At 37.0% G+C, this 27,244-nt stretch overlaps 1 protein-coding gene across 1 annotated transcript; it reads right to left on the reverse strand.

Moving 5' to 3' along the window:
* Positions 1 to 5,868: 5,868 nt before the first annotated feature.
* LOC308559286 (UDP-glucuronosyltransferase 2B31-like) lies at positions 5,869 to 27,244 on the reverse strand. Its single transcript, XM_081141870.1, has 6 exons — positions 20,927 to 27,244; positions 18,391 to 18,539; positions 12,543 to 12,674; positions 10,125 to 10,212; positions 9,036 to 9,255; positions 5,869 to 6,369 (listed from the first exon to the last, which is right to left on the reverse strand). Exons 1-6 carry the CDS (start codon positions 21,645 to 21,647, stop codon positions 6,090 to 6,092), a joined length of 1,590 nt encoding a protein of 529 aa, XP_080997996.1. The 5' UTR covers positions 21,648 to 27,244; the 3' UTR covers positions 5,869 to 6,089.

Below are 27,244 nucleotides of genomic sequence, written 5' to 3' on the forward strand. Positions count from 1 at the left end.
TTAATTTCTGATTTTCTTTTTGATCTGCCTTCTTTTTTTCTTAGTCTACCTTAAAGCTTGTCATTTTTTTTTTTTGTCTTTAAGAAAACTAGTAATTCTGATGATGTTATTCTATTCTCTATTTCATTTTATTTGTGTTTTAATTTTGATTATCTCTTTCCTTCTGCTAACTTTAGGCTTAGAGATACTTTTTCAAGTTCTTTGAGGTATAAAGTTTAGATGATTCTTTGAGATCTATCTTTTTTATTAATGAAGGTATTTTTCATTATAAAATTCCCCCTGAATACTGCTTTTCCAGCATTCCAATACTGCTTTTGCTGCCTCCCATAATTTTGTGTTTTCATTTTTATTTTTCTTGAGATATATTGTACTTCTCCGTTTGATTTCTTCTTTGACCCACTGGTTGTATATGAGTCTGTTGGGTTTGGTTAATTTCCACAGATGTATGAATTTTAGTTTTCATTCTGTTCTTGATTTCTAGTTTCTTACCACTATAGTCAGGAAAGATCTTGATATAATTTCAATCTTGTGAATCTTCTCAAAATGTGTTTGTTACTCCCATTTGGTCTATCGTAGAGAGTCTTCTGTGTGTGTTTGAGAAATATAGATATTCTGCTATGTTCTGTGTATGTCTGCTGGGCTCATGTGGTCTAAAGTGTTGTTCAAGTTCATTTTTCCCTCTTGATTTTCTGTCTCAGTGTTCTATCCATTAATGAAAGTTGGTTATTGAAGTCTCCTACTATTAATGTATTGCTGTCTATTTCTCCCTTCAGTTTGGACAATGTTTGCTTTATATATTTAGCTACTGTGATATGTGTTGCATATGTATTTATAATTGTTATAGCTCCCTTATGACTGACTCTTTCATCACCACATAATGCTCTTCTTTATCTCTAGTGATGATTTCTTCCTTAAAATCTATTTTGCCTGATATAAGTATAGATATACTTGCTTTCCTTTGGCTACCATTTACATAGAATATCACTTTCCATCAAAAAGAATAAAATAGTTTCGAATGAATTTCGCCTTGGAGGTAAAATCTTGTGTAGTCAAACTATACAGTATCACTGAAAGCAATTAGAAGACTTCAGTGATGCAAAGACATCCCATGTTCACATTTTGGAAGACTTGTAAAGATGGCAATAACCCCTAGAGCAATCTACACATCGAGTGTAATCCTTATCCATAACCCAGTGGCCTTTGTTGCTAAGTGGAAAATTGGTCCTGAAATTCTTATAGAGTTGAAAGAAGCCCTTAACAGCCAAAGAATCTTGAAAAGGAAGAATAAAGGTGTTGGATTCAGACTTCCTGATTTCAAAACCTAACACAAACTCACAGTAATCAGGACTTTTTGAGATACATATACAGATCAATAAAATAGATGTGAGAATCCAGAAATATACCTTCAGCTTATGGTCAACTGATTTTTGTCAAGGAATCCAAAGCAATTCAATAGGGAAAGAGCTGCTCTTTAAACAAATGGTCTTGAAAAAATGGGGTATTCATATGCTAATGAATGAAGTTGAATTTTTATCTCACATTATGTACAAAATTAACTCAATATGTATCCAAAACCTAAATGTAGGAGGAAGAATTATAAAACTCCTATTAGAAAACACAGAAGTAAATCTTGATTTTGTATTTCGCAGTGATTTCTCTAATATGACACAAAAGCACAAGCAACCAAATTAGAAATAAATAATTGGCCCCATTAAAATTAAAAACTTTTGTACATCAAAGGACACCATCAAGAACTGAAAAGACAAGCCATAGAATTGGAGACTATATTTGCAAATCATGTATCTGATAAAGGACTTGTATCAGGGACCTATAAGAAATTCTTGCAAGTCAATAGCAAAAAGACAAACCAATGCAATTTGAAGAACAGGCTGAGGTTTCTAACAGACATTCCTCCAAGGAAGACATACAAGTGGTCAACAAGAATATGCAAAGGTGCTGATCATTAGGCCTCAGGGGCATGTGAATCAAAATCACAATGAAATATCACTTGGTAACCACTAGGATAGCTACAATCAAAAATAGGAAAAAGTTTTGATAAAGATGTGGAGAAATTAGTACCCTCTTGCATTGCTGCTGAGAATAAAGTGGTGCAGCCACTTTGGAAAACGGTCTGGTAGCTCACCAAGAGCTTAAACATAGAATTACCAGGTAGCCCAACAACTCTACTCTTAGGCTTATGCATTCCCTCAACACTTGAAAACAGGCGTTCAAATCAAAGCCTCACATGAATGTTCATAGCAGCACCATTCGCAGCAGGCTACTTGTGAAATCCACTCAGTTGCCCCCAACAGATGAGTGGGCAACTGCATCGTGGTATGTCTATAGGATGGAACTGAATTCACTGTGAAAGGAATTAGGTAATAGTGTGTGCCATATTGATGGATATTAAACCGTGTTACATGAAAAAAGCCAGACACAAATGGCTACATTTTTATGATTCCATGTATATGAAATGTGCAGAATAGGCAATCAGTCCGTAGATAAAGAAAGCACACTAGTGGTTGCTGGAGACCGTGCAGAGGGAGATGCAGGAAGTCACTGCTTAATGAACGGTCTCTTAATGAACGGTGATGGAAATGCCCTGAATCTAGTTGTGGTGATATAGCACTACATTGTAAATATGGGCAATGCCCCAGAATTGCACACTTCAAAATGGTTAAAATGGTGAATTTTAGTTTTGTGAATGTACGTTATTTAAAACAACAACAACTACAATAGATGACTGGTCAGATTTCTACTACAGCCCAGGTTTGTCAGGCATTGGGTTATACCACAAACTTAATTCCTACATGGTTGAAATAGGAATTTCTGTTAAATTTATTACCTTTTACATGTGTATATGAAACATTTTAAATATATCTTAGGCAATTTATATAGAAGTTAGAATCATTGTGGAAATATTTTTATCCATTTAATAGTGATAGTTGTTAATGCAAGTTGAATTTTGCTACATATAGCAAGTATATAGAAGGGATGTTTTTAGTGCTTTACTATGTGTTGAATTCATCCTTTCAACAACCTCACAATGAAGATAATACCGTTACTGCCCGGCCGGGCGTGGCTCAGCTGTTGAGGGTCGACCTGGGATCCAGGCGATCGGGGTTTGATACCCTGTCAGGGCACATGCCCGGGTTGCAGGTTCGATCCCCAGTTGGGAGCATCCAGGAGGCAGCCGATCAATGACTCTCTCATCATTGATGTTTCTATCTCTCTCTCCCTCTCCTTTCCTCTCTCTGAAATCAATAAAGATATATATTTAAAAAAAAAAAAAGAAGATAATGCCGTTCCTCCGATTTCCTTTTGAGTGGGGAAGCGAGGGATAGTCAGGTTAAGTAGGTTTTCCAACCCCACATAACTCTGTAGTAGTTTTGCAGGGACTTAAATTTCCATCATTATAAATTCTATTTTCTTCCAAATGATTTCCTCTGTGTTTATACAAAGTTATATGTATTTTATTTCCAAATAATAGAATGCTTATCTTTAAAAATATGTTTAATTAAAAAATGTATTTCTACTTAAAATTGACATACAATATAATATTAGTTTTAGGTGTACAAAATAGTGATTCAACACTTATATACCTTACCAAGTGTTCAGCACCACAAGTCTACTTAACCACCAGTCACTGTAGACCAGTGATTTTCAACTGGTTTGCCCCAAGAATTTTTAAACCATGCAACCCCTGACCATTTATTCAGGGGCACGTTTCCCTTAGATTATCAAATGAAGAAATGACAACAGCCAACACGACAATAGCCATTCAGTGTGAATGAATAAGTGTTATACCTATTTGTTTTGTCAAGTTTGCAAAGAATATGATACATTTTTTGTTGTGCCACAGAATTTTAGAAGCTAGTTTACGTGTGCCATGAGATGAAGCAGGTTGGAAATCGCTGCTGTGGGTAGTTATGACGAGCTTATTCGCGCTGTTTCCTCTGCTCTGTGTTGCATCCCTGTGAGTTATTTTATAACAGGCAGTGTTTGCTTGTTAACCCCTTTTCTCTTTCTGCCCATCTCCCCACCCGTCTCTACCCTGGCGCCCATCGGTTTGTTCTCTGCCTGTTTTACTGCTTAGTTTTTCAGCAATAGTGCCCGTAAGCTGCCTGTCCCCCGTGACTGCTGTCTCACTTACCACTTTCACGGGGGGCGTGCTCACTGACGGGCAGCTCTGCAAGGGCCCGAGGGAGCATCCTGCACACCCTGCGGGGCCAGAGACAGGCCCGCAGGACCGTCCCGGATGCAGCAGGGAAAGCAACGCGGTTCACTTCTATTTGAAAGTCTTATTGCACATTACGCTCTCTAAAAAGTCGTTTTCTCAGATTCTGAAGTTTGATAAGTCTTTTCTGCGAAAATATTGATTTAATTTATATCAATAAAATCAAAAGTCCCTCAGTATTTGTGTCTTTTTCCTCCAGTTATATATTATAGACCATTTTTACCTCTGTGAATAGCCTGTTCATACACTCTATCTATTTTCATATAGGACTGTTTGCCTTTTTGTTTGTGATTTATAAGATTTCTCACCATACAATAAGTACCAATTATTGTTCTGTTATATGTGTTGCAGGATAGATTTGAGGAAAGTTAATTAGCCTATATGAATGATTTAACATGATTACATACTACGGTACATTTTTAGTTCTGTTTTTCTTTAAATGTGTGCCAATTATATACAGAAGATTTATAAAAATTTCTATAGTAAACTTTTTCTATAATTCTCCCAGCATCTAAGTTTTAACTTGTTTTTAAAATGAATTCATCCTTTGGCTGGACAATATTTATTGTGAGACTTTGATGATGGTCTTCATGGCCATTTACAACAGGAATGCTTTTTCTCATGTGGACCTCTGTGATCCAGCTGTGTATGTTTTAGGAGGGCTTTGAACATCCTTGAGAAGTAAGTTTCTATGTCTACGATTTTTATATTCTTTGCATTGTTATTGATTATTGTCAGTCATAGTGTGTCTGGGTTGAAAAGAATATGGTGACTGTATATTTTTTGACATGCTAAAGACATTAATGTTTCCATATGAGGGTCATGGGAGGGATGAGGCTTCTGAGGAAAGAGCGAAGGAATGAGACATCCTGATCTCCTTTTGGTATATGGAATAATAATGATTATTTCAAACCTTCTTCATCAAACACATTGAATTGTTCACAGTGTTTGTAAGTAGCTAAGTGATGCTGTGCCTTGTTTTTCAAGAGGTGGGCATATATATGTACACACATTTTTGGAGAGAATCAAAATTTACTAAGTCCCTCTAGAGTATAGGTTCTACATTATCAATTTAGATTATAGATTTGACCGAGTATCCATTATGAAATGCTGAAATGAGAGCAAAATCAACCAAGTGAATCTTTTTAAGGGGCTATGAGGTAAAGAGAATTAGCTACTGAAACCAATAATAGCCCAGGTTTATAATAGGAAACAATTAGCTGTTGTTATATTTCTCAACCCATATACATTTTGATGGTAAATTAACTTAAACTGGACAAAAGCAAATAACTTGCCATGTCTTTAGAAAGAAATGATTCTGAAACTGGAGTACAGTAAAACCAAGGAGCATTATTGGTCTCCCAAAATGAAAGGGAAGGATGCATCATTTTACATAATTCTAACTAATTGAATATTTCTTTAGCCAACGGTGCCACATACTACAAATTTTTTTTACCAAAATAAAGTGATAATATTCTGAGTATTTGCATAATAATACTGATATGATGAATAAACTACTTAATGTTCTTGTGTTTATGCCTAATGTTTGAAATATAGTTAAGCTCAATCATTTTTTTGCTATATTTTTGAATTAGAATAATAAAATTCAATATATACCCACATAGTTTACTATTATTTTATTTTTTCTCTGTTTTTTTTTTTTTTTGGCATGAATATTTTTAACTCTGAAACATATATTAAATACCTTGAACAGAAATTTTGATCTGAGAAGCTAAATTGTGAAAAGTCATTTTGTCACAGGAGGAAGTGACCCTTACATCACAACTTCATGCTGGAATAAAGTGGAGGAGTCCCATCTATGGGGCATATCAGCTTCAGGCCTCAGAAACAACTACTCCCTTTTCCCCTTCTTTCCTGGGTTAGCACACTTCCGGCAACAAAACAGAACACATTTTGTGATGACAAATATGGCAGTTGCCACACAGGCCAGCAGGAACCCAATCACATCCAAAGAGTGGTACTGGAACCAGGTGAGGTCATGGGAGGCTGGCCGCAGGTGTTTGGCTCCTTTGTGGCGCATGACAAACTCGATCCAGAAGACTGCTCGATCTAGAGGTTTCATGGGCTGGTCATGGTGAATTCTTGATAACCTCATTGCATTCTCTTTATATCTAAAGGAGAAGCACAAAGATAACACACTGAGTGAAAGTTAACTTACCTAAGCATATCAGGCCCATGAAAGGCTTTTGAAAATGTCGTACATATGATTCAAAATAATGTCATTTATTGACTTGTAGAAGAAGTAATCTATATTTTGTTTCTTAATATGTGATTTGGCCTTCAAATTGGAATTTTCTGGTGACATATATTTTGAAAAGCGAAGATGGAAATTTAGTTGCCATAGTTCATTCTTTTCTGGCAGAATAAATGATAGAGGAGCCATTGTTATAGCTATAAATAAGATGTTGAAAATCACTTTCAGAGTGATTTTCATGAAGAATTTAAAGGGAATAGTGTCATCATGAGTGAAATGCCTCCTCAGTAGTTCCTCAGCTTCAGCTCTTCCCTGTGATCATCTTCTCTTTAATTTCAGTCATTGGAATACACCTTTCTGTAATAAGGCTCTCAGCCTGCCTAGTAAGCATATGAAAAGATGCTAAATAAGAATGGCTCTAAGGGAAATGCAAATCAAGACCTCAAGGAGAGACCACTTCATACCACTAGGATGGTAATAAAATAGACTGATGATAACCAGTGTTGGCCGTGATGTGGAGAACTTGGATCTGTCATACACAGCTGACGGGATGTGAAAAGTTGCAACTTCTTTGCATATCAGTTTGGCAGTTCCTCATAGTTACCATATGACCCAGCAATTCTATTTCTAGATTTCTACTTAAAAGAAATTAAAACATGTTCCCTCAAGACATGTATAACAATGTTCATAATAGTAAAATACGGAAACAGCCAAAATGTTCATGAATTATTCAATGGATAAATAAATGAAACACACCCATATATAGACTATTGTGGACAACAAAGGGTCTCTATAATCAATCAATCGAAAGGTTACTTCACAGGGTGGTCTGATCGTAAAATTCTAAACGAGTAAGGTCCTGATGAGTAGTCCTCGGCTTGTAAAAAGGATTATCTTTGAGTTAATCAAGCCCTGTCCATTGTTCTTTCACAAGTAAGTTACCTTATCTTTGAAAAGATTAATGCTCTCAGACTTCTCCCAGGGTTAACTACCCTCTCCGGACCACATAATCTGGTTCTCTATCCCGAATGCTCCTGTTACCTCCTTAATTCCCAATGTATAAAAGAAACTGCAAAACAGTCATTCTGAGGAATATTTGAGAGGTTTCTTCCCGGCATGTTTACCGTTTGTTTCAAATAACCTCATACAAAAATTCTCTATGGGTTTAGCTATGGCCGGTGTAGCTTAGTTGGTTGGGTGTCATCCGGTATTCTGGGGGTTGCTGGTTTTATTCCCTGTCAGGGCACATGCCCAGGTTGCAGGCTCCATTCCCGTAGGGGGTGTGCAGGATGCAACTGATCATTGTTTTGCTCTCACATTGTTGTTTCTCTCTTTCTCTTCCTTTCACTCTTTCAAAAAATTAATTTCAAAGACCTTTAAACAAAAATTCTCTTTGGGTTTGGATATTTCTTACATTGACACTGTTATTCAGCAATACAAAACTACCACATGGATGAAACTCAAAAACACTCTAAGTGAAAGAAGCTACTTGCAAATATTGTATGATTCTGTTTGTATAAAATGTCCAGAATTTGGTAACTTATTGGGCAGAGAGTCGATTAATGGTTGTGTAGGGCAGGGGAATGGTGAGTGACTTCTAAGAATATGAGATTTCTTTTTGTTATGAAAATGTCTTAAACTTAGGTTATATTGACAGTTCATAACTTTTTAATATAACTACCTATATTTTATTTTTATACTTTAAATGTTGAATTTTATGATATTAAAATATATATCATTGTAACATGTTAAAATAACGATGACAATAAAAATCAATTTTTTAAGCCAAGAGTGATTGTTCACATTAGAATATCCAAACCTGTAGGGAATTTTTATAAGTTTATTTGAGCCAAACTCAGGACATGCTAGGGTGCAATATTTCAAGTGCTTTGGGGAATAGCAGTTTTGTAGCTGTTTTTATGCATTTGATTAAGGAGAAAACAAAGGAACATTACCTGGAGGTTGGGAGGAAGCAAAGCAAGGGATTTATTATGGGATTCAGGTAACAAGATTATGTGCTCTCTGGAGAGTTAAGGGTCCTTCTGAGGGGTATTATTTCTGGTATTTCAAAGGAGTGTTAACCTAGTTGCACAAGAACAATGGACAGAGCTAGTTTAAAACTTTTCAGTAAGGAAATTATAGGCCAGGGGCCTGACTACTCATCATGACCTGTGTAGATAGGAATTTAAGTCAGATCTCTCTGTGAGGTACTTTCATACAACCCATTTTTTTGTCCACAAGATTCAAAGCTTCAGAAATGTTTGGCTCTGAATTGAAATGTTTTATGCAACTTCTTGTTTTCCTCATTCTGTGGGTTCTGTCATAGTTTAAAAAGTATGTCCTTGCAGTGACCAATATAACGCTATGCTTGCTTGTGTAGAAAATTGTTGCGGTAATTGGTTACCCGTTAAAATGGGTTAAATGCGCCACTGAAATTAATATCTGGTTGAAACTAAAAGCAGATTTAAGATTGGTGAAGCTAGGTGAATAATTTCAAAATTTACCTCTCATCATCGGATGACACTCATACTCATCCCTGACAAAGGAATCTCTAGAAATACTCTTAAAAACTGTGATACTCACGAAGGGTCATTAATGACTGTCTTCAGTGCGTTGAGCAGGTCTGCACTAGACATTGTGTTGAAGTCCAATCTGACAGCTGCTCCCTTGGTCTGCATGCGAACAATGTTATCGGGTTGATCCGCAAACATAGGGATGCCCACCATAGGGATCCCATGGTAGATCGCCTCATAGATGCCATTGGTTCCACCGTGAGTTATGAAGGCTTTGGTTTTTGGATGACCTAGGATTGGGTGAATTTCAGCAAATTATTAATTATAAGTCTTGAAATAAAATGAGAGTTGGGCAAGAAGAGCTCTCAGAGAGGCAGTCAGTTTAGATGACACATTATTACACACATGCAACTGCATTAAGACGTGTTTAGATCTCAGAACAAGAAGTACTTTAGTTGCTACAAAGGTAAATGGATAGGGGTGTGGCACTGTGACTTGAAAGATGAATACAAGATTGCTGGGTAGACAAAGCAAAAGAGAAAGTTCTGGATAAAAAAATAACACCTGCAGGAAAAAGAAAAAGAAAGGGAGAGGGCATGTCAGAACATACTCTCTTAAAGAGATAGTGAAGTCACCGAGTCTTCCATGTGGTGTCCAGGCAGCAGCAAATGTGAATGTGGTGACTCTGGAATTGGAAAGAAAGGAGCACTCTTTATCCTGAAATGTGTTGTCACTTCATGAAAAAGATTATGGATATTTCTCTATAGAAAATGGAGAGTCACTGGTAATAAAATAGGTGCTTTTATTTTTCTAATGGCAGTTAGTACCCATCTAGACAGAGAAAGAATAGAAATGAGAAGGTGGGAATCAGGAGACAGAGTGATGATCCAGGTAGTTATTGAAAAGTTCTTCATGAGAACTAATTACACCTGAAATAAAGATATTTCATTCTAGGCATAAGGAAGGAGACCGTGTGTAGTAAAATGCTAACTTTTATATCTTACCTTTTTTCCCCAGGACTGGAAACAAATATAAGGAAGGTGAGGTTTTATTTTCGAGTCTTTCTACAATAAATGTTCAATAAATGTGTTTCCTTTTGAACTCTTACCACTCTGTTTGCAGTTACTGTAATTTTAGTGTTTGTTTTCTAGGGTCTCACCAAGAAGGTCATTCTGGGGGATCCACTTATAGAGCCGAGTATTTGTCCCTAAGGTGTCTGGTTTCTTGCCGTTAAACCTCCACAGAACCTGTTAAAGTAAAGAGAATATTTTATTCCATGAGTTGATCTAAAGTTATAGCAGATTTGAATTCAAAAGAAATTAGAAGATAGCCTAGTTAAACCTCTTCATAGACAGATACATAATGACAGAGATATTAAAAATGAGAACTATTTTAACACTGGTATAATGGAAATGCCCATAGTTTGAGTGCTTATTTTTATATTTAATGAAGTATGAATGCAATTATGATGTTGAACACACAGAGGAATACAAATGAGATGATCAATGATGAAGTGAATATTTAAGAAATTTTTTTGTATAGTCATTATCATTCTAGTGTAAAAGGTAGACAATTACTACACATTTCTCTATTTATTATAATTGCTCTCATTTTACAGTGTAATATTAGCCTATTTTAATATGTGTTACAGGAGGGAGTTTTCTTATATCCACTTGTTTCATAAGCTATTTTTTTACATCAAATATTTAACTTTATTTTTACATTTTTCTATTTTGTCTATTTAAGGTCACTAATTTTTTTTTTTTTTTAATCTTGTTTCTTTTGTATTGACTTTATTGGGATGAAAATGTTGGACAAAATTATACAGGTTTCAGGTGCACAATTCTACAGACGTCATCTGCACACTATACTGTGTGTTCAACACCCCAAGTCAAGTCTCTGTCCATCACCATTTACCCCCCAGACCCTCCTCCCCTTTCCCTCCCCGCATCCCTCCCCACCCGCAATCACCACACTGTTGTCCATGACAAGTCAGTGAGATTTCCCTCTTCTTTCCCTGTTTGTTCAACCCTAACCCCCCCTCTCCTTACCCCCACCCCGACAACCATCAGCCTGATCTCTGTCCATGAGTCTCTTTTTCCTGTTTGTTCATTTTGTTCATTAGATTACACACATGAGTGAAATGCTATAGTATTTGTCTCTCTGACAGGCTTATTTCACTTCACCTAACACTCTCCAGGCCCATCCTTGCTGTCCAGGAGGTAAGATTGTCTTCTTTTTATGGCTGAGTAGTATTCCATTGTGGAAATGTACTACAGTTTTTTTCTTTTTCTTTCTTTCTTTTATCTCCATGAACTGAAGATTTTTTCCTATATCTGGGTTTGGATCTTTTTTAAATGTAAAAAAGAAGAGCCTGTTGAAACTTTATTACAGTATAGATGCTGAAAAAAAATCTAAAATTGATTTATGCTAAAGGTTTTTTAACTAACTGTTAACACTTGAATGACACACTTCAAAGCATGGACCACACTGATTACTATGGGACCTGTAGCCAAGAAATTATTATGGCCAGGACCAAAATAGATTCTGATTTTGGAATTCTTTAGCAGTCCTCATAAACTGGATTGTAATTTACAAGTGCTTAACATTTACTTGCTATGTGAATGTAAAAGTAGCATTATATTTTCAGCAAAAATTAGCATAGGTTATAAGCAGAAATTACATCAGTTAGGAGACTAAAAAGCAGTTCACAAATACCCAAAGACTGCAGGTGTATTCTGTATATAGGAAATTCATTTACTATTGTGATTTGGAGAGGGGGCATCTGAAACTGTCCCGTACTGGGCTTGCTTCTAGTTGACTCCCTATTATACACCCTACTCCTTCCTTCACCAAGAGGAGTTTTTATTCTGATGGGTTAGATTTTAGGAGCCACATTTTATAAACCACAGGGTCACGTTAAGGGGTAGACCCTTTCCCCCTTCCCCTCTCTAATTTATCTTCCTCCACTTTTATAGGACCTAGTCTGCCAGATCATGACAGTTTTTCTTTCTCTAAATCATGGTGGCTGGCTCGGGTCCCTGGACACAGCTTAGTGAGTCCTGGCTGTGCTTTCTCTGGTTAGCACCTGGAAAAGCACACTGGATAGGCCTGTTTCAAAAATTAGGGGTTGTTAGAATGGCCTGGGTTACTTAGCAAGCCTAAACTGCACCATTCCTTTCAGACTGTTATCAATTCCTGCTTAACATTATGTTAGAATTTAAATCCTTTCTGAGAGCATCTGGAGTGTGTACAGTGCCTTCAGGAATCCTGCAACAAAAAGGGGCGAATGACAGGGCAGAGTCTGGTGATCCTGGTACCCACCTGCAATATCATCAGAGCAGGAAACCTTACCCGGTGCCTCTTAAACACATTTCATTCTGATCACAATGTGAATTCCAAAGTTACTGTCCGATCCACCCTTTGTACTGCTATTGTAGCATGTGCCTTGTATATTTTGGTTTGAATTCGTAGCTGAGATAAATGGGAGCTATCACAATGGCTTACATGGCACACAGGAAATTTATGTAATTAGAGCCTTCACAGAGTTGTCCATGATTAAGGTGCTGAGTCTAACCTTTTGTGGAATCTGGGCAAGGGCTGAGGCAATCACATTGGCTCTTTCTTCTGATATGTTACTGACCATTGACCCCAGAGTAAACACAACAATACCATTTTGTCCAGAGCTCTGGGCAAACTCTTCCATTTCCTGTAAAGAAAAAATTGCTGCATCACTGTGGGGAAAGTGAAAACACTTTGGCTCTCTGGCCACCTTCTCAGGGCAGAAGGCCGCAGTTATGTAAACATGATATAACAGTCACAACAGGTGCCCTGTTAGCTGACTAGTGTCTGAGCCGTGCTGGCTGAGAGCCACTATTGTCCTGGCCCCTGTAGGACTGGCCCAGGCCTTTGAGAGGTGCGGGTTTGCGGATTGTTCCCCAGGTTGCAGTTAGCTCCCCCTGGGTGGGTTTGTCCCCCGAGGCGCAGTGTGCCCCCTAGTGCCCCGCCAGCCACCCCCTAGAGGGAGTGTGGGTTTGTCTCTGTAGCTTTGGCCTGCCCTAGCCAAATAAAGAAAGTGTCTCATCCTCCTTTGGCTCCACAGTTGTCTGAGGACTGTGCCCGGATCTAGAGTGAACCTCCCTGGCCCTGTCTGGCCACTACAGTTAGCATAGTCCTTGGCATGACCCTTGGGTGGTCCTCTGCATTACAGTCACTGAAGAGCAATAGCATGGTGAATGCCATTGAAAGGCATGCTTCAAACAAGAAAGGAGAGAAATCAGGTGTTGTCTGGGATTATGAGTCCTTCCTTTGGTTTGAGTTGTCATAAAATACACATAACATAAAATGACCGTCTTAACAGTTCCTAAGTGTACAATTCAGTAGTATGTATATTCACATTGTTGTAGAACCATGTTACAGAACTTTTTCATCTTGCAAAACTGGAACTGTACCCATGATGCAATATTTCCCCGTTCACCAGTCCCTGGTAACCATGATTCCGCTTTCTGGTTCCGTGAATTAGACCAGTCTTCATACATCATAAAAGTGGAATCATGCAGCATTGCCTTTTTGTCAGTGGCCCATTCATTGAACATGATATCCTCAGGCTTCATCCGTGTTATAGTGTGTGTTAGAGTTTCCTTCCATATTAAGGCTGAGTCAAATTGCATCTTGTGTATGCACCACATTTTATTTATTGATTCTCGTGTTGATGGGCCCTTGGGCTGCTTCTACGTTTGACTGTTGTAAAGAATGCTGCTATGAATTTGGGTGTGCAAATATTTTATTGAGATTGTGATTTTCATTCCTTTGGATATATACAAAGAAGTGGAATTGCTGGGCCACATGGTGATCCTAGTTTTATTTTTGGAGAGGATCACCATTCTGTTTTCAGGTTATTTTTTTGTGTTTTTTTGTTTTTTCTATAAACAGATTCCTTAGTTCAGTTTCTGTGGAAGGGTGCATGTTACTTGAGATTGATTTTCTTTATCATGTATATTTTTGCAAGTGTGTATATGTATATAACCAAGAAATGAAGCACAGCCAGTACACAGTAGTGAGGAGGAAATACTGTTAGACAATTTTCTCCAAGGCTCTTTGTTTATAATGTTATTAATTACTAATACAGATTCTTTGAATGAGGCCACAGAGCAGTTCCAAATTCACCTTTTATTCTTTATCATTATAGTTTTGCTAAATCACTTGTGCTTATTTCAGGCACATTTTCTGTAGAATTATTTTAGTTTAGTCATTAGTGTTTTATTTCCCTAAGAATTATGACTGGAATCACTATATGTGTTTTCCTCTCACTTCTCTAATACTTTAATATTTGTCATAGTTTCTGAAATATTTCCTCTGAGACACTCTTTAATGGCTGGAGGTTAAGGATAGTTGATATTCAGGAGTGTGGTATAATGGTTTGGAGTTTCCTTGAACTAGTCCTATATGTGTATAATCCGGAATTATATATGTTAAGTTACATATTTGATCGGCCATATTTCTCGGCTTCTTTACCTATGGCACCATTTACCCTGAAATCATATTGTAAAATCAATGTCTCTTTAGAAAGTGCTGTGTGTAACTAGCTGTGAGAACTCCATTATCACCTTAGCAGGTCCTCCATGGAGCACATTAATGGCAGTGAGAGAGGTTCACCAGAGCTGAGACCTGCTTGAGTAGCTCACTTTCACCTATGTAAGTCTCTGTTGAAGTCGAGTTTTCCTGGAACTGTTTGAAAATAATTTTCACTTTTGATCCCTAATCCTTGCCAGTATTTATAATTTCATTACTTTCCATACTGGTGTAATTCCTCATTGTTCAATGTACTTTTCTCAAAACGTGAAACGTAGATGAGCCAACTGTTTCCTACATATTTTGTTAAAACTGCACACTCATATCTTGCTTTGTCCCCTCTTTTTTAAATTTAGCATTTGTTTTTTTGTCTCTTTAAAAATAATGACCAAAACCTTCTGAAATAAAAATATACAGTACTTTCCAAGTTTAGAAAGTTATGACTCTTCATTGTCATAAAGGTCTCTTTGAAATGGTGCTTTCACAGATAAAAGAAAAGAGATGAGCCTCTTCAAACTGTGTCCATGTGACTGCATAACAGTTAGGCTTTCTTCAACAGGATAATTTTACACTGGTGACATCGGTTTGAATGTGAAGGCCATTGAACTTTCCTATGGCCCACTTGGTGCCTCTAGTTAAGGTGCGGGATTCCAGTGACCTGCTGCATAATTTAAAATCACATGTGTTCAGTGTTTTGTCTCATTAATTGACTGCCATTAGCTTTCTTATTGACCATAGAAGCCACAAGAGACTACTCTCAATAATCATACACCAACAAATCTGACAACCTAAAATAAATTGATAAATTCCTAAAAATAGACAACCTACAAAGACTGAATGTTGAGGAAATGGAAAAGCTGAAGAGAGTAGTTATTAGTTAGGTGATTGAGTTAGTAATGAAATGTCTCTCAACAAGGGAAAGTGCAGAACCAGATGGCTTCATGGGTAAAGCGCACACCAATTTAAATAAGAATCCTGATTCTTCTCAGACTCTTCCAAAAAATAAAAGAGGAGGGATCTCTTCCAAAGTAAGTTTATGATAACCTGATAAACCAGACAAGGACACCATAAGAAAACAAAACGATACATTAAAAAGATTACACTAAGATTCAGGAGCCGTATGCTAACGATGCAGGGATGGTTCCAATTCCACAATTCAGTAAATGTGGAATTTACACAACATTAATAGAATGAAAGATAAAAATCATGATCACCTCGACAGACACAAAAGTTTTTTGACTAAAATTCAGCATCCAGCCATTACGAGAACTTTCAATAGCATGGGTACTGAGGAAAGACCACAACAAAATAAAGGTCATCCAAGACAAGCCCACAGCGAAAATACTCAATGTCTTGGAAAACTGAAAGCTTCTCCACTGAGATCAGTAATAAGACCAGAATGCCCATTCTTGCCATTTTTATTCAACACATTACCTGGAGCCCTAGTCAGAGCAATCAGGCAACAAAATGAAATTAAAGTCATACAATTTGGAAAGGAAAAAGTAAAATGGTGTTTATTTACAGATGCCATCATAATATGTATAAAGAAAATACAGAAGACTCCATTAAAAATGCTTAGAATTAATAAACAAATAAAGTGAAGTTCCATTTTTCAAAATCAATGTAGGAATGTCGGTTGCATATTTATGCACTCACAACAAAGTATCAGGAAGGAAATGTCCTTGCTATTTGTTTTGACTATGATTCATTCTCAATAAGACACCAAAAAAACAGAAAAGCAGAAGGGAAAGTGACAGGTGGGAGTACCTCAAAGGAAAAGCTTCTGCATAACAAAGGAAACCATCAACAATCTTAAATGCAACCTACAGAATGGGAGAAAATATTTGGAAATCATATATGTGATGAAAGGTTAATATCCAAAATGTGTAGAGAACTCACCCATCTCAGTTGCAAAAATAGCACTGAGATTAAAAACTGGGCAGAGCTCTGAAGAGACATTTTGCAAAGAAGACATACAAGTGGACAATAGGGACATGAAAAGGGGGTCAGCATCACTAGTCATCAGGGAAAAGCAGATGAGAACCACACTGAGATACCACCTACCACCTGGTAGGTTGCCTGTCATCAAAAAGATGAGAGAACAAATCCGGTGTGATGTGGGGAAAGGGGGCACGTGTACTTTGGCAGGAATGTAAATTGGTACAAGCACTATGGGAAAGAGTGTGGAGTTTCCTGAAAAATTAAAAATAGAACTATCGTATGATCCAGCAATCCCAGTTCTGCGTATACTATATCCAAAGGAAATGAAAACGGGATAGTGACAAGATATCTGTACTCCCATGTTAATTGCAGCATTGGTCACAATGCAAGAGATGGAATCAACCTTGGGGTCCTTCAAAGGATGAGCAAGGGACATATATATACTCACACGTTGGAATATTTTCAGCCATGAGAAAGGAGGACATTATGCTGTTGGTTCTAACATAAACGGACTGTGAGGGCATTAATGTTTAGCTGCATAAGCCAGACAGAAAAAGGCAAATAGTGCATATTATCACTTATATATGGGATCTAAAAAAATTAAAAAGGCACTCATAGAAAAGTGGTTGCCAGAGGTTGGGGGTGGAGGAAATAGGGAGATGTTGGTATAAGAATATCAACTTTTTTTATCTATGAGATGCAAAAGGTCTGGGGATCTAATGCATAACCTGGTGACTAAAGTTGATAGCACAGTGTTGTGTAATTGAAATTTGCTGAGAGCAGGACTTACATGTCCTCACACAGACAGAAAAGGAGAAATCTGAGAGGTGATGGATGAGTTAATTAACTACCTGAACAGAATCCCTGCTCCATGTACATATATGTCAAATCACTCTGTACACTCTAAATATCTTATAATTTTTTATGTCACTTATATCTCAATAAAGGTAAAAAACCCCACAAAAACAAAAAAAACAACAGGATTATATTGAATAGACTTTTTCTAATTTTAGCTCAGGCTTTAGACCCTGTGAAAGTTATATATAGCTGAATATTTTTGATCAAAATAGAAATTGGGTTAACCGTTGAATGAGACATCTGTTTTATGTCACTGCCAATGAAATGGTAGACAAACAGGACGCCTTAAGAGGTAATAAAATAATTAATAAAAGATGCTTGTTTGTAATTGTCTTAAAGATATGATATCAATTTAAAGCACATTATGTTATTGCTTTTCTTCATAAGGAGTATCCTGTATGCTGAGAATTCTTTTGCAATTTTGTAGTATGGGGGATTTTCAGGTACAATCGGTAGGAATTACTTAGTCTATTAAAAATGCGGGATTTGGGTCCTTGTTATATATGCAGTTTCGTTTCCTTTGTGCTCATTTTGTCCGTCAGCTGTGATGCTGAGAATCATGTTCCCAAAGGGATCCTTACTGAGACTTTTGTGCCAGCTTGGTGTATGGCAGAAAGCACCTGTTTTAAAAGGCTCTTTTTGGCCCAGCCGGTAGTGACTTCGGGTTGAACATGAACCTATGATTGAGGATTTGGGGTTGTGATTCCGGGGTAGGGCACATGCCTGGGTTGGGGGCTCTATCCCCAGCAAGGGGCATGCCGAAGGCAGCTGATGAATGACACTCTCATCATTGATGTTTCTATCTCTCTCTCTCCCTCTCCTCCTCTCACTGAAATCAATAAAGATATATTTTTTTTTAAAAAGGCTCTTTATGCTAAGATGTCAAACTGGATTTCAAATGGGGAATTTTTTATATGCTGGAATTGAATAAATGTTGGGTTTTTCTGCAAATATTGCCGGAATACATTCATAATGACAAGAGGAATTGTTTTTTTTCCTAAGGTAGAATACTGGTGAGTATCCTCAAACAACAACAAAAACAGGAATAGGTTTACCTTAGGCAGAGGTTTGGCAGGTTTGCAGTGGAGGCCTCCAACAAAATGGAAATGTGGTAAGAATGGGCGAGGGAATTCAAAGTCCCAGTAGGTTCGAATGAGCCACATTTCAGCTTTACTCATTAATTCAAATAATGTAGTGGGTCTTCCTGAAAGGAAAAAGCAAACAGAAGGTAGAGGAAAAAAAAGCATTTTAATGTAAGTACTACACTTGGAAATTTTCTGAAAGGTGCTGGGAATAATGTAGCCAAAATGTTGTAAAGTGTCTGGGATTTGATAATAGAAATATTTATACATATGGTGTATATGTATATATACTCATATATATATGACAAAATATATAAAATTTGTATAGTTTGTTTATGTTCAAATATATAAGACAAAGTGCTAGAGAATTGTTGTCTCTAATGTGACATCAGTACATTCAAAATGATAAATAGTTATTACATGTAAGCCAACATAGAATTAAACATATTTGTTTACTCTGTAAAGCCACAGAAGTAACAGATGCAAATGTGCACAGTTATTTGAGCTTCCTACTCAATTAACCATTGGAAACACATTGCCTAGAGTATTCAGCTTAGTTTCTACATTTTAGGTAGCTATTTCCTTTATAACAGATTTTCTAAGAACTTTCAGGTTTTTGAAAGTATGTCTCAGTTCCTGATAGTTACTACTGCACTTTGTTCATTTTAGGAGCTTAATAATCTTTGTATGTATTTAACAATGATATTTAGAGCTGTAATAAAGAAGGATTTCTTACCCTTTGGGACAGCATGGAGGGGCCTGGAGATTATTATGCTAAACGAAATAATACAGTCAGAGAAAGACAAGTATCACATGATGTCACTTATATGTGGAATTTTACTAAGGAATGAAATAAACGAGTGAACAAAATAGATTTAGACACATGGAAGCATGCAACAGACTGAGGAATCTCAGAGAGGAGTGGGGTGGAAGAGATTAACCAAAGAACTTAGATTCATATGTGCATAACCTACAGACACAGACAATAGTACAGTGAAGGCATGGGGAGGGAGGAGAAGCAGGGTTCAGGGGATGGGTGGGTGGAAAAGGGGGACATCTGTAATACTTTCAACAATAAAGATAAATTTAAAAAATAGTGCAAATAATGATATTTGCCAATAACAACTGGAAACTTTTCATAAGATATGGAAATAGATGTGTTCTCCCCCCTTTTTAAAAAAATATATCTTTATTGATTTCAGAGAAAGGAAGGGAGAGGGAGAGAGAGAGAGAGAGAGAGAGAGAGAGAGAGAGAGAAATATCAACGATGAGAGAGTCATCATTGATCAGCTGCCTCCTGCCCGCCCCCAACTGGGGATCGATCCTGCCCAACCCAGACATGTGCTCTGATTGGGAATTGAACCACGATCTCTTGGGTCCTAGATCGAAGGTCAACCTCTGAGCCATGTCCAGCAGGGCTCCCTTAATTTTGACTTATTTTGTATGTAATGGGGAGATATCGTTTTAAAAAATATAGACTAACAACTTTAATGTCCACACTTCAACAAGATTTTTTGACCCTTAAAGGAGATGATTGTAAGCACTTAGCGAATGAATGTGTAATCTTGAGAATCTCTGAGTTATAGGTTCTTGGGTCTGGAATGGAGCAATTGTATCTCTGCATTGTGAATAATTTTTTAGGTAATATGCCAAAACAGTTTAATTTTTATATAAGGAAACTGAGGATAAACAAGTGGAAACAATTACCTCAATGCTTTTTCGACAGCTGTGCTAGAAATAAAGTCACTTCTCAATGTACATTTATGCTTTGATCAAGATAGTGAAATTTCTAATGCCTCTTTTTGAGATGAAAAAATTATAGTAAAATGGATATGTTGGAAATAAGTACAGCACAGAGAATTTTTAGGGTAGTGAAACTACTCTCTTTAATACATGTCATTATAAATTTGTCAAAACCCATGGAATATGTTACAGCATAAGTGATCTCCAGCATAGACTATGGACTTTGGAGGATGATGATGTGTCAATACATGTTCAGCAGTTGTAACAAATGTGTCACTCTGGTGCCATAGGTTGAAAATGAGGGGTTCTATGCATGTGTGGGGGCCGGGGTTATATGGGAAACCTTACTCAATATTGCTGTGAGCTTAAAAGTGCTCTAACGATAAGTATATGATGGGTAATATTTTGACATTACATTTAAGAAACAACAAAGGGAGAATAAAACACTTACCCTAGAAAAAAAGAATAAAAAAATGAATTATATTACAAACAGCAAAGAATTGATATGTAACTGCCTCTAGCACTCAGTGCTTCAGTGTGTGGTTTCTGCCTTCTGGAAGTGTCCTGTACTAATAATGGACCACAGGGTTAAAAATGATCTTATAACTTAAGCATTTCTATAATATTTCTAAGATTGAAATATCATAATATTATTTAGTCATTTTACTCATAAAAGAAATTTCCCCTGACTTAATGTTTATACAAACTCACATCCCATGGCACTAGACAAGTTAGGACTTCAAGCCACCATTAAAACATGACTTACCTAGTACCTCAGTATATAACTGGTCCCACTTCTTCTGATTATATGTTTGGAACCAGAAGTCAAAATAGAGCACGTATATCATATTTTTTACCCTCTCCATGAAGGTCATTTGATCACTTAACTCTGACAAGACAACAGGTGCATAGGACGGAGGGAATGGAAGTCCTCCAGTATACTTCTCAATTGTAGAGCCCGGAGTGAAGCGGAGACTGTACACCAAAGGTATTTTAAGTAGTTCTGCCAGCAGCTCACCACAGGGTCCAACAGTGTCTGCAAGAATGACATCAAACCTTGATTCCTGTAGTTTTGTCATCAGTTTCTTGTTTAAAACTGCATCTTTACAGAGCTTCTGAATGTAATCATAATATTCCCCAAAGATATCTTGTATTAGTGAAAAATAAGTAAAAAAGCTATCTTTTGGTGTATATATCCATTTAGAGATCAGCTGCATGAAAAGATCCTCAAAATCATCTTTTGTTAAAGATGTAGGAAAAATCTCAAAATTAATAGCAGATGCCTTATTGGGATCAACAAGAATTGAAGCTGAAGATGTCAGAACAGTCACTTCATGACCTCTGTGGACAAGTTCATCCAGGATTGTCTTCATATTGATCCAATGGCTATATTCTGTGGGCCACACCAGCACCTTTCCACAACACCCAGGGCTAAAGTGACAACCCAGTTGTAGCAGCAGCAGAACGGAAATCCACTTCGTAGGCATCCTGGTGGAACACAGTGTTTCTTTTCAAATGACTGATCCCTTTTACCGTGGTTCATGCTTATGTCCAAAGAGAAATTGATCAGAAAGTTAAAATATAACTGCTACACCTCAAAGTAAATACATTTCATGAACAGTCAGAGCATTGGAACAGAAGTGGGAAAAGCAAATACAGATGATCTTTTTTGTGAGCAAGTGGGTTTATAGCTGTTTTATGATTGTAAGTGCTATCCAAGACTTGCACATACAAGTCTTCTGTCTTATATTCTAAAGAAGTCCCTTTAAGAAGAAAAGGAAAGGCCACAAACCAGAAACTAGAAAATATGAGAAAGGAATAAAAAATTTCACAGGTAAAGCCAAATATTCAATAAATACATCATGTCAGACATTTAAAAAGTTACTACACAGTAAAAAGAGAAAAGGTATATAACTCAGCTCAAAATACAATAAGTAATTAGCACATATACAACACAAAACGATTGAAAAGATGACCCCTTTACATAAAATGTAGAAGGGGAGCAAAAGTTTAATTCTTATAGAATATATTTGAAGTGAAATATCTATTAGCTTCAAGTAGAATGCTGTAGATATAGAATGATATACATAAAGTTTATGATGACCACACATCAAAGCCCTAAAAATGTTATACAAAGAACAAAGAGGAAGGAATGCAAACAAAATAGTAAAGAAAAACAGGAGACCACAAGGGAAGCAATCAAGAGAAGAAAGGAGTAGAGGAGAACTATGAAAACAACCAAAAAGCCATTAACAAGTGGTAATAGGTAAATAACTATCAATGATTCCTTTAAATGTAAATGGATTTAATGCTCCAATAGAAAGACATAGGGCAGACCTGGCTGGGTGGCTCAGTTGGTTGGAGCATCATCCTGTGCACGTATACGTGTCAAGGTATATGCCTGGCTTTCAGTTCAGACCCCAGTAGGAAGTGTGCAGGAGGGAGCCAATCAGTGTATCTCTCTCCTATAGATATTTCTCTCTCTCTCTGTCCCTTCCTCACTCTCTCTAAAACCTCCACAAAAAAGTAAAAGAAATAGACATATTTATTTTCCATTGTAAGTATGGGATAGTTAACAGTTAACAATGGACATGATAATAACAATGAGGGGTTCTGTGGGTTCTGCTCTGGAGCAGTGATTATGCCCTGAGGTGTCTGGAGAAAGGAAATACTCTGACATTCCAAAGGTATGTTATTGTAGATGCAAAAAGACAATAGGCTAAATCAAGGCAAAGACTGATCTTTTTCAAAGAAGATACTGGCCTAGGACATGACCTTCTGCCATGACTCATTTTAGTTAGAAAGTTTTCATTTCAGACCATCCCATGTGGTTACTTTAGGTCTCTGGGTTTGTAAGGCTGCCATGCAGGCCTCCCCTAGGCTTGTCAGGTTTATTATGTGGCCCCCTCTTTGTCCACATTATCTAGAAGATTTTAGGGAGGATTGATGGTTTTTATTTCCTAAGTATTTGTAAATATTCACTGGTGAAGAAGTCTGGGTTGGGAGTTTTCTTTGTTGGCAGTTCTATGACTCAGCTGCAAGTTTTAACAGTTTTTAACCAAGATTCAATTTCTTTACTGGATATTATTAGGCATTTCAAAATGTATATTTCTACTTCTGGTGTAACTATTTATAAATTGTGTTTTATACTAATATTTTCATTATATAGCATTTTGTTTATATAGTTACACCTAAAACACTGTTAAGAAAAATTTTAATATCTGATTGTTCTGTATTACTTTTATTTCTTTATGTCTGATACTGATAATTTGTATCTGCTCTATTTCTTTCTTGATTCAATTTGCCAGGAGTTGATTTATTAATAGATTAATTTGGTCTGTTTAGAGCCAGGTTTTGGACTCATCGATCATCTTCATTGTATGTTTGTATTATATTAATTTCTCTAATATGAATTTCTTCTACTGTGGTTTTACTTGCTATTGTTTTTCTAAGATCTTGAAATGCAAGCTTAGATCACTGTGTATTAAACTTTTTACTTTTTTCATACATGTGATTTTAGACTAAATTTCCTTTGAAGTGCAGCTTTAGCTGCATTCCATAAACCTTTATACATTTACTTTCCATTATCATCAGGTAGATGTATTAACATTTACACTATGGTATCTTCGTTGTCTCTGACTTATTTAGAAGAACATTCTTTCATTTCCAAATTTAGAAATAGAAAATCTTTTTTGTTGATTTCTAACTAAATTCCAGTATGGCCAGACAATATACTGTGTAAGAATTTAATCTTTTCAAATTTATTGTCTTGGTTTATGGGCAGACATAAGGTCAATTCTGGTATTTTATTACATATGCTTTTGAAAAAATGTACATTCTGCAGTTTATCTATCATCTATCTATCATCTATCTATCTATCTATCTATCTATCTATCTATCTATCTATCATCTATCATCTATCTATCTATATCTATCATCTATCTATCTATCATCTATCTATCTATCTATCTATCTATCTATCTATCTATCTATCTATCTATCTAATCTATCATCTATCTATCTATCATCTATCATCATCTATCTATATCTATCATCATCTATCATATCTTAACCTGTCTTGCCTAGGCGTATGAAGGGGTATGGAGAGTGAATTCTAAAGGGTATGAAATTTCTTTTGGGGTTGATGAATTCAAAGCAATGGTTATAAGGTTGCCCCAGGAATTTATGAGAAGAATAGAGGAAGTCATTGAGAATTTCAACAAAAAGAGAGTAAGCATGAAAAAGGACATAAAAACTATAAAAAATAACCAGTCAGAAATAAAAAATACAATAACTGAAATTATATAGAAGAAATCAACAGCACATTAGATAAAAAAGAGCATTGTATCAACAACTTGGAAGACAAGGTAGAAGAAAACACCAGATAAGAACTGCAATAAGAAAAAAGTGTTTTAAAAAATGATGATAATTTAAGGAAACTCTGGGACAACATCCCCAACATAAGGGTACCAGAAGGAGAAAGAGTGAGCAACAATTGAGAACCTATTTGAAGAAATAATAATTAAAGAGTTTAAAAATGGCGGTGGACTGAGTCGAAGCTACAGTGACACTCTCCCCGGACCAAACTGGAATTATAGCTAAAATAGAGAAAAAACATCCTAAAAACTCAACTGCAACTGAAGATGAGCTAGAGAGCACCCTCATAATCAAGGAGGAAAAGTGGAGCCCACATAGGTACTGGTAGGAAGTGCAGAGGCAGGAGTAGGCTGACTGGGCTCCCACAGGCAGCAGCTGAAGGTCCAGAGGGAGATCTCAGCTGTGGGAATTTCCCACTGAGGACTCTGGGGCCTAAACTCAAGGCTGGGCTTCCCAGCCCAGAGCACCGGAACTGAGAGAGGTATCCACATAACATCTGGCTGTGAAAAGCACCAGGGGTTCTGTCTGCCAGGGAGAGAAGGATGGAAATGCAGGCCTCTTAAAGAGCCAAACCACAAAGTTTCATGTGCAGCCACTCGCCTTGGGCTCCAGTGGGGGGGGGGGGGGGGGGGGGCAGAATGGACTGGAGCTATGTGAGGAGAATCTAGGGTTGTGGGCTCTGGAGACAGAGCTCAGAGGTCACCCCTCTGGATTCCAGTGCCAAGTTATTCCCCCATACTGCAGAGGCAGATATTTATCTTCCAAGCAGCTTTTGCCTGAGGGAGGAGCAATTGCCCCACCCTGCTGGAAAAAATCTTGCCCAACGCTTTGGAGTTTCTACAGCCTGAGGCTCATTAAGGAACTGATAACAATCAGCCAACCCACCCTGTGGAGTTTCTACAGCCTGAGGCTCATTAAGAGACTGAGTAACAGCATCTGGGTGCTTTGAGTCTTTGCCTGATCTGCTTCTGGATGTGGGCCTTGGAAAAGCAGACTTTGGTGTGCATCTTAGTCCTGTCCAAATGCACCCAGACCCAACAGAGGGGACCTCAAGCCATGGGTTATTTATAGCTCTAAACAGGGTACTCAAGGCCAATCACAAACAGTGTCTGACATTCACCTGCACCAGAGACTGTCCAAAAAGACTGACAGTCGTAGCAGATCTACTTAATACATAGAAACAAACCCAAATAGGCAGCCAAATGGGGAGACAAAAAAACAAGCCCCAAGTGAAAGAAAGAGAGAACCTCCAGAAAAAGAACTAAGAGAAATAGAGATAAGCAACCTATCACATAACGAGTTCAGAATATTGATCGAAAGGATGCTTAATGGCCTGAAAACAGATATGGAAACTATGAAGGAAATGAAGAATGACATAGCAGAAATAAAGAATACATTGGAAGAAATAAACAGGAGATTAGAGGAAGCTGAGGATTGGATCAGTGAATTAGAAGACAGTAGAAAAAATCGCTCAATCAGAGATCTAAAATGAAAAACAATTAAAAAACATGAGGACAGTCTAAGAGAGCTGTGGTACAATGTAAAACATAACAATATTCTCATTATAGGAGTGCCAAAGGAGGTCAAAAGTAAGCAAGGTTAGGGAGCCTGTTTGAAGAAATAATGGCAGAAAACTTCTCTAACCTGGTGAAGGAAAAAGTCACACAAGTTCAGGAGGCACAGAGAGTGCCAAGCAAGAAGAATTCAAAGAGACCCATGGCCAGACATATCATAATTAAAATGCCAAAAATTCAAGACAAAGAGAGAATATTAAAGGCAGCAAGAGAATAGCTAGCTGTTACCTACAAAGGAGCCCCCGTAAGGCTGTCATCTGACTTCTCATCAGAAACTCTACAGGCCAGAAGGGAATGGCATGAAGTATTCAAGGTAATGCAAAACAAGGATCTGAAACCAAGACTACTCTATCCAGCAAGGATATCATTCAAAACAAATGGTGAAATAAAGAGCTTCCCATACAAAAATTAAAAAATTAAAAGCCCAAAGGAGTTTTTCACCACCAAACCACCATTTCAGGAAATTTAAAAATGACTGCTTTAATTAGAAGTAGAAATAGAGGCATTGCAAGAAAAGTTAAAGGGATTGCTGTTATAATAAGAAGAAATAGAGAGAGTAACATAGGTATAAAGAATTAAAATGGCAATAAATAGGACCTATCAATAATAACCTTAACAACTTAAGGGAGAGATCAACAGCAATACTGTCATAGTCATGGACTTGAAAACCCCACTGACTTCACTGGATAGATCTTCCAAACAAAACGTCAACACAGAAATAGTTACTAAATGGCACACTAGATCAGATGGATTTAATTGATATTTACAGAACACTTCACCCCAAAGCTGCAGAATATACATTCCTCTCAAGTGCACATAGGTAATTCTCAAAGACAGACCACATGTTAGGTCACAAAACCAGTCTCTACGAGTTCAAGAAGACTGAAATTGTGTCAAGCATCTCAGATCACAATGGCACGGAATTAGAAATCAACTACAGTAAAAACACTGAAAATCATTCAAACACATGTATACTAAATAACATATTATTAATCAATGTATGGGTTACCAATATGATCAAGAAAGAAATCAAAAACTTCCTGGAGACAAATGAAAATAAACACACAACAACCCAAAATCTATAGGACACAGCAAAAACAGTCTTAATATGGAAGTTCATAGCACTATAGGCC

The sequence above is a fragment of the Miniopterus schreibersii genome (assembly GCF_964146895.1).
Source record: "Miniopterus schreibersii genome assembly, chromosome: 1".
NCBI lineage: Eukaryota > Metazoa > Chordata > Mammalia > Chiroptera > Miniopteridae > Miniopterus > Miniopterus schreibersii.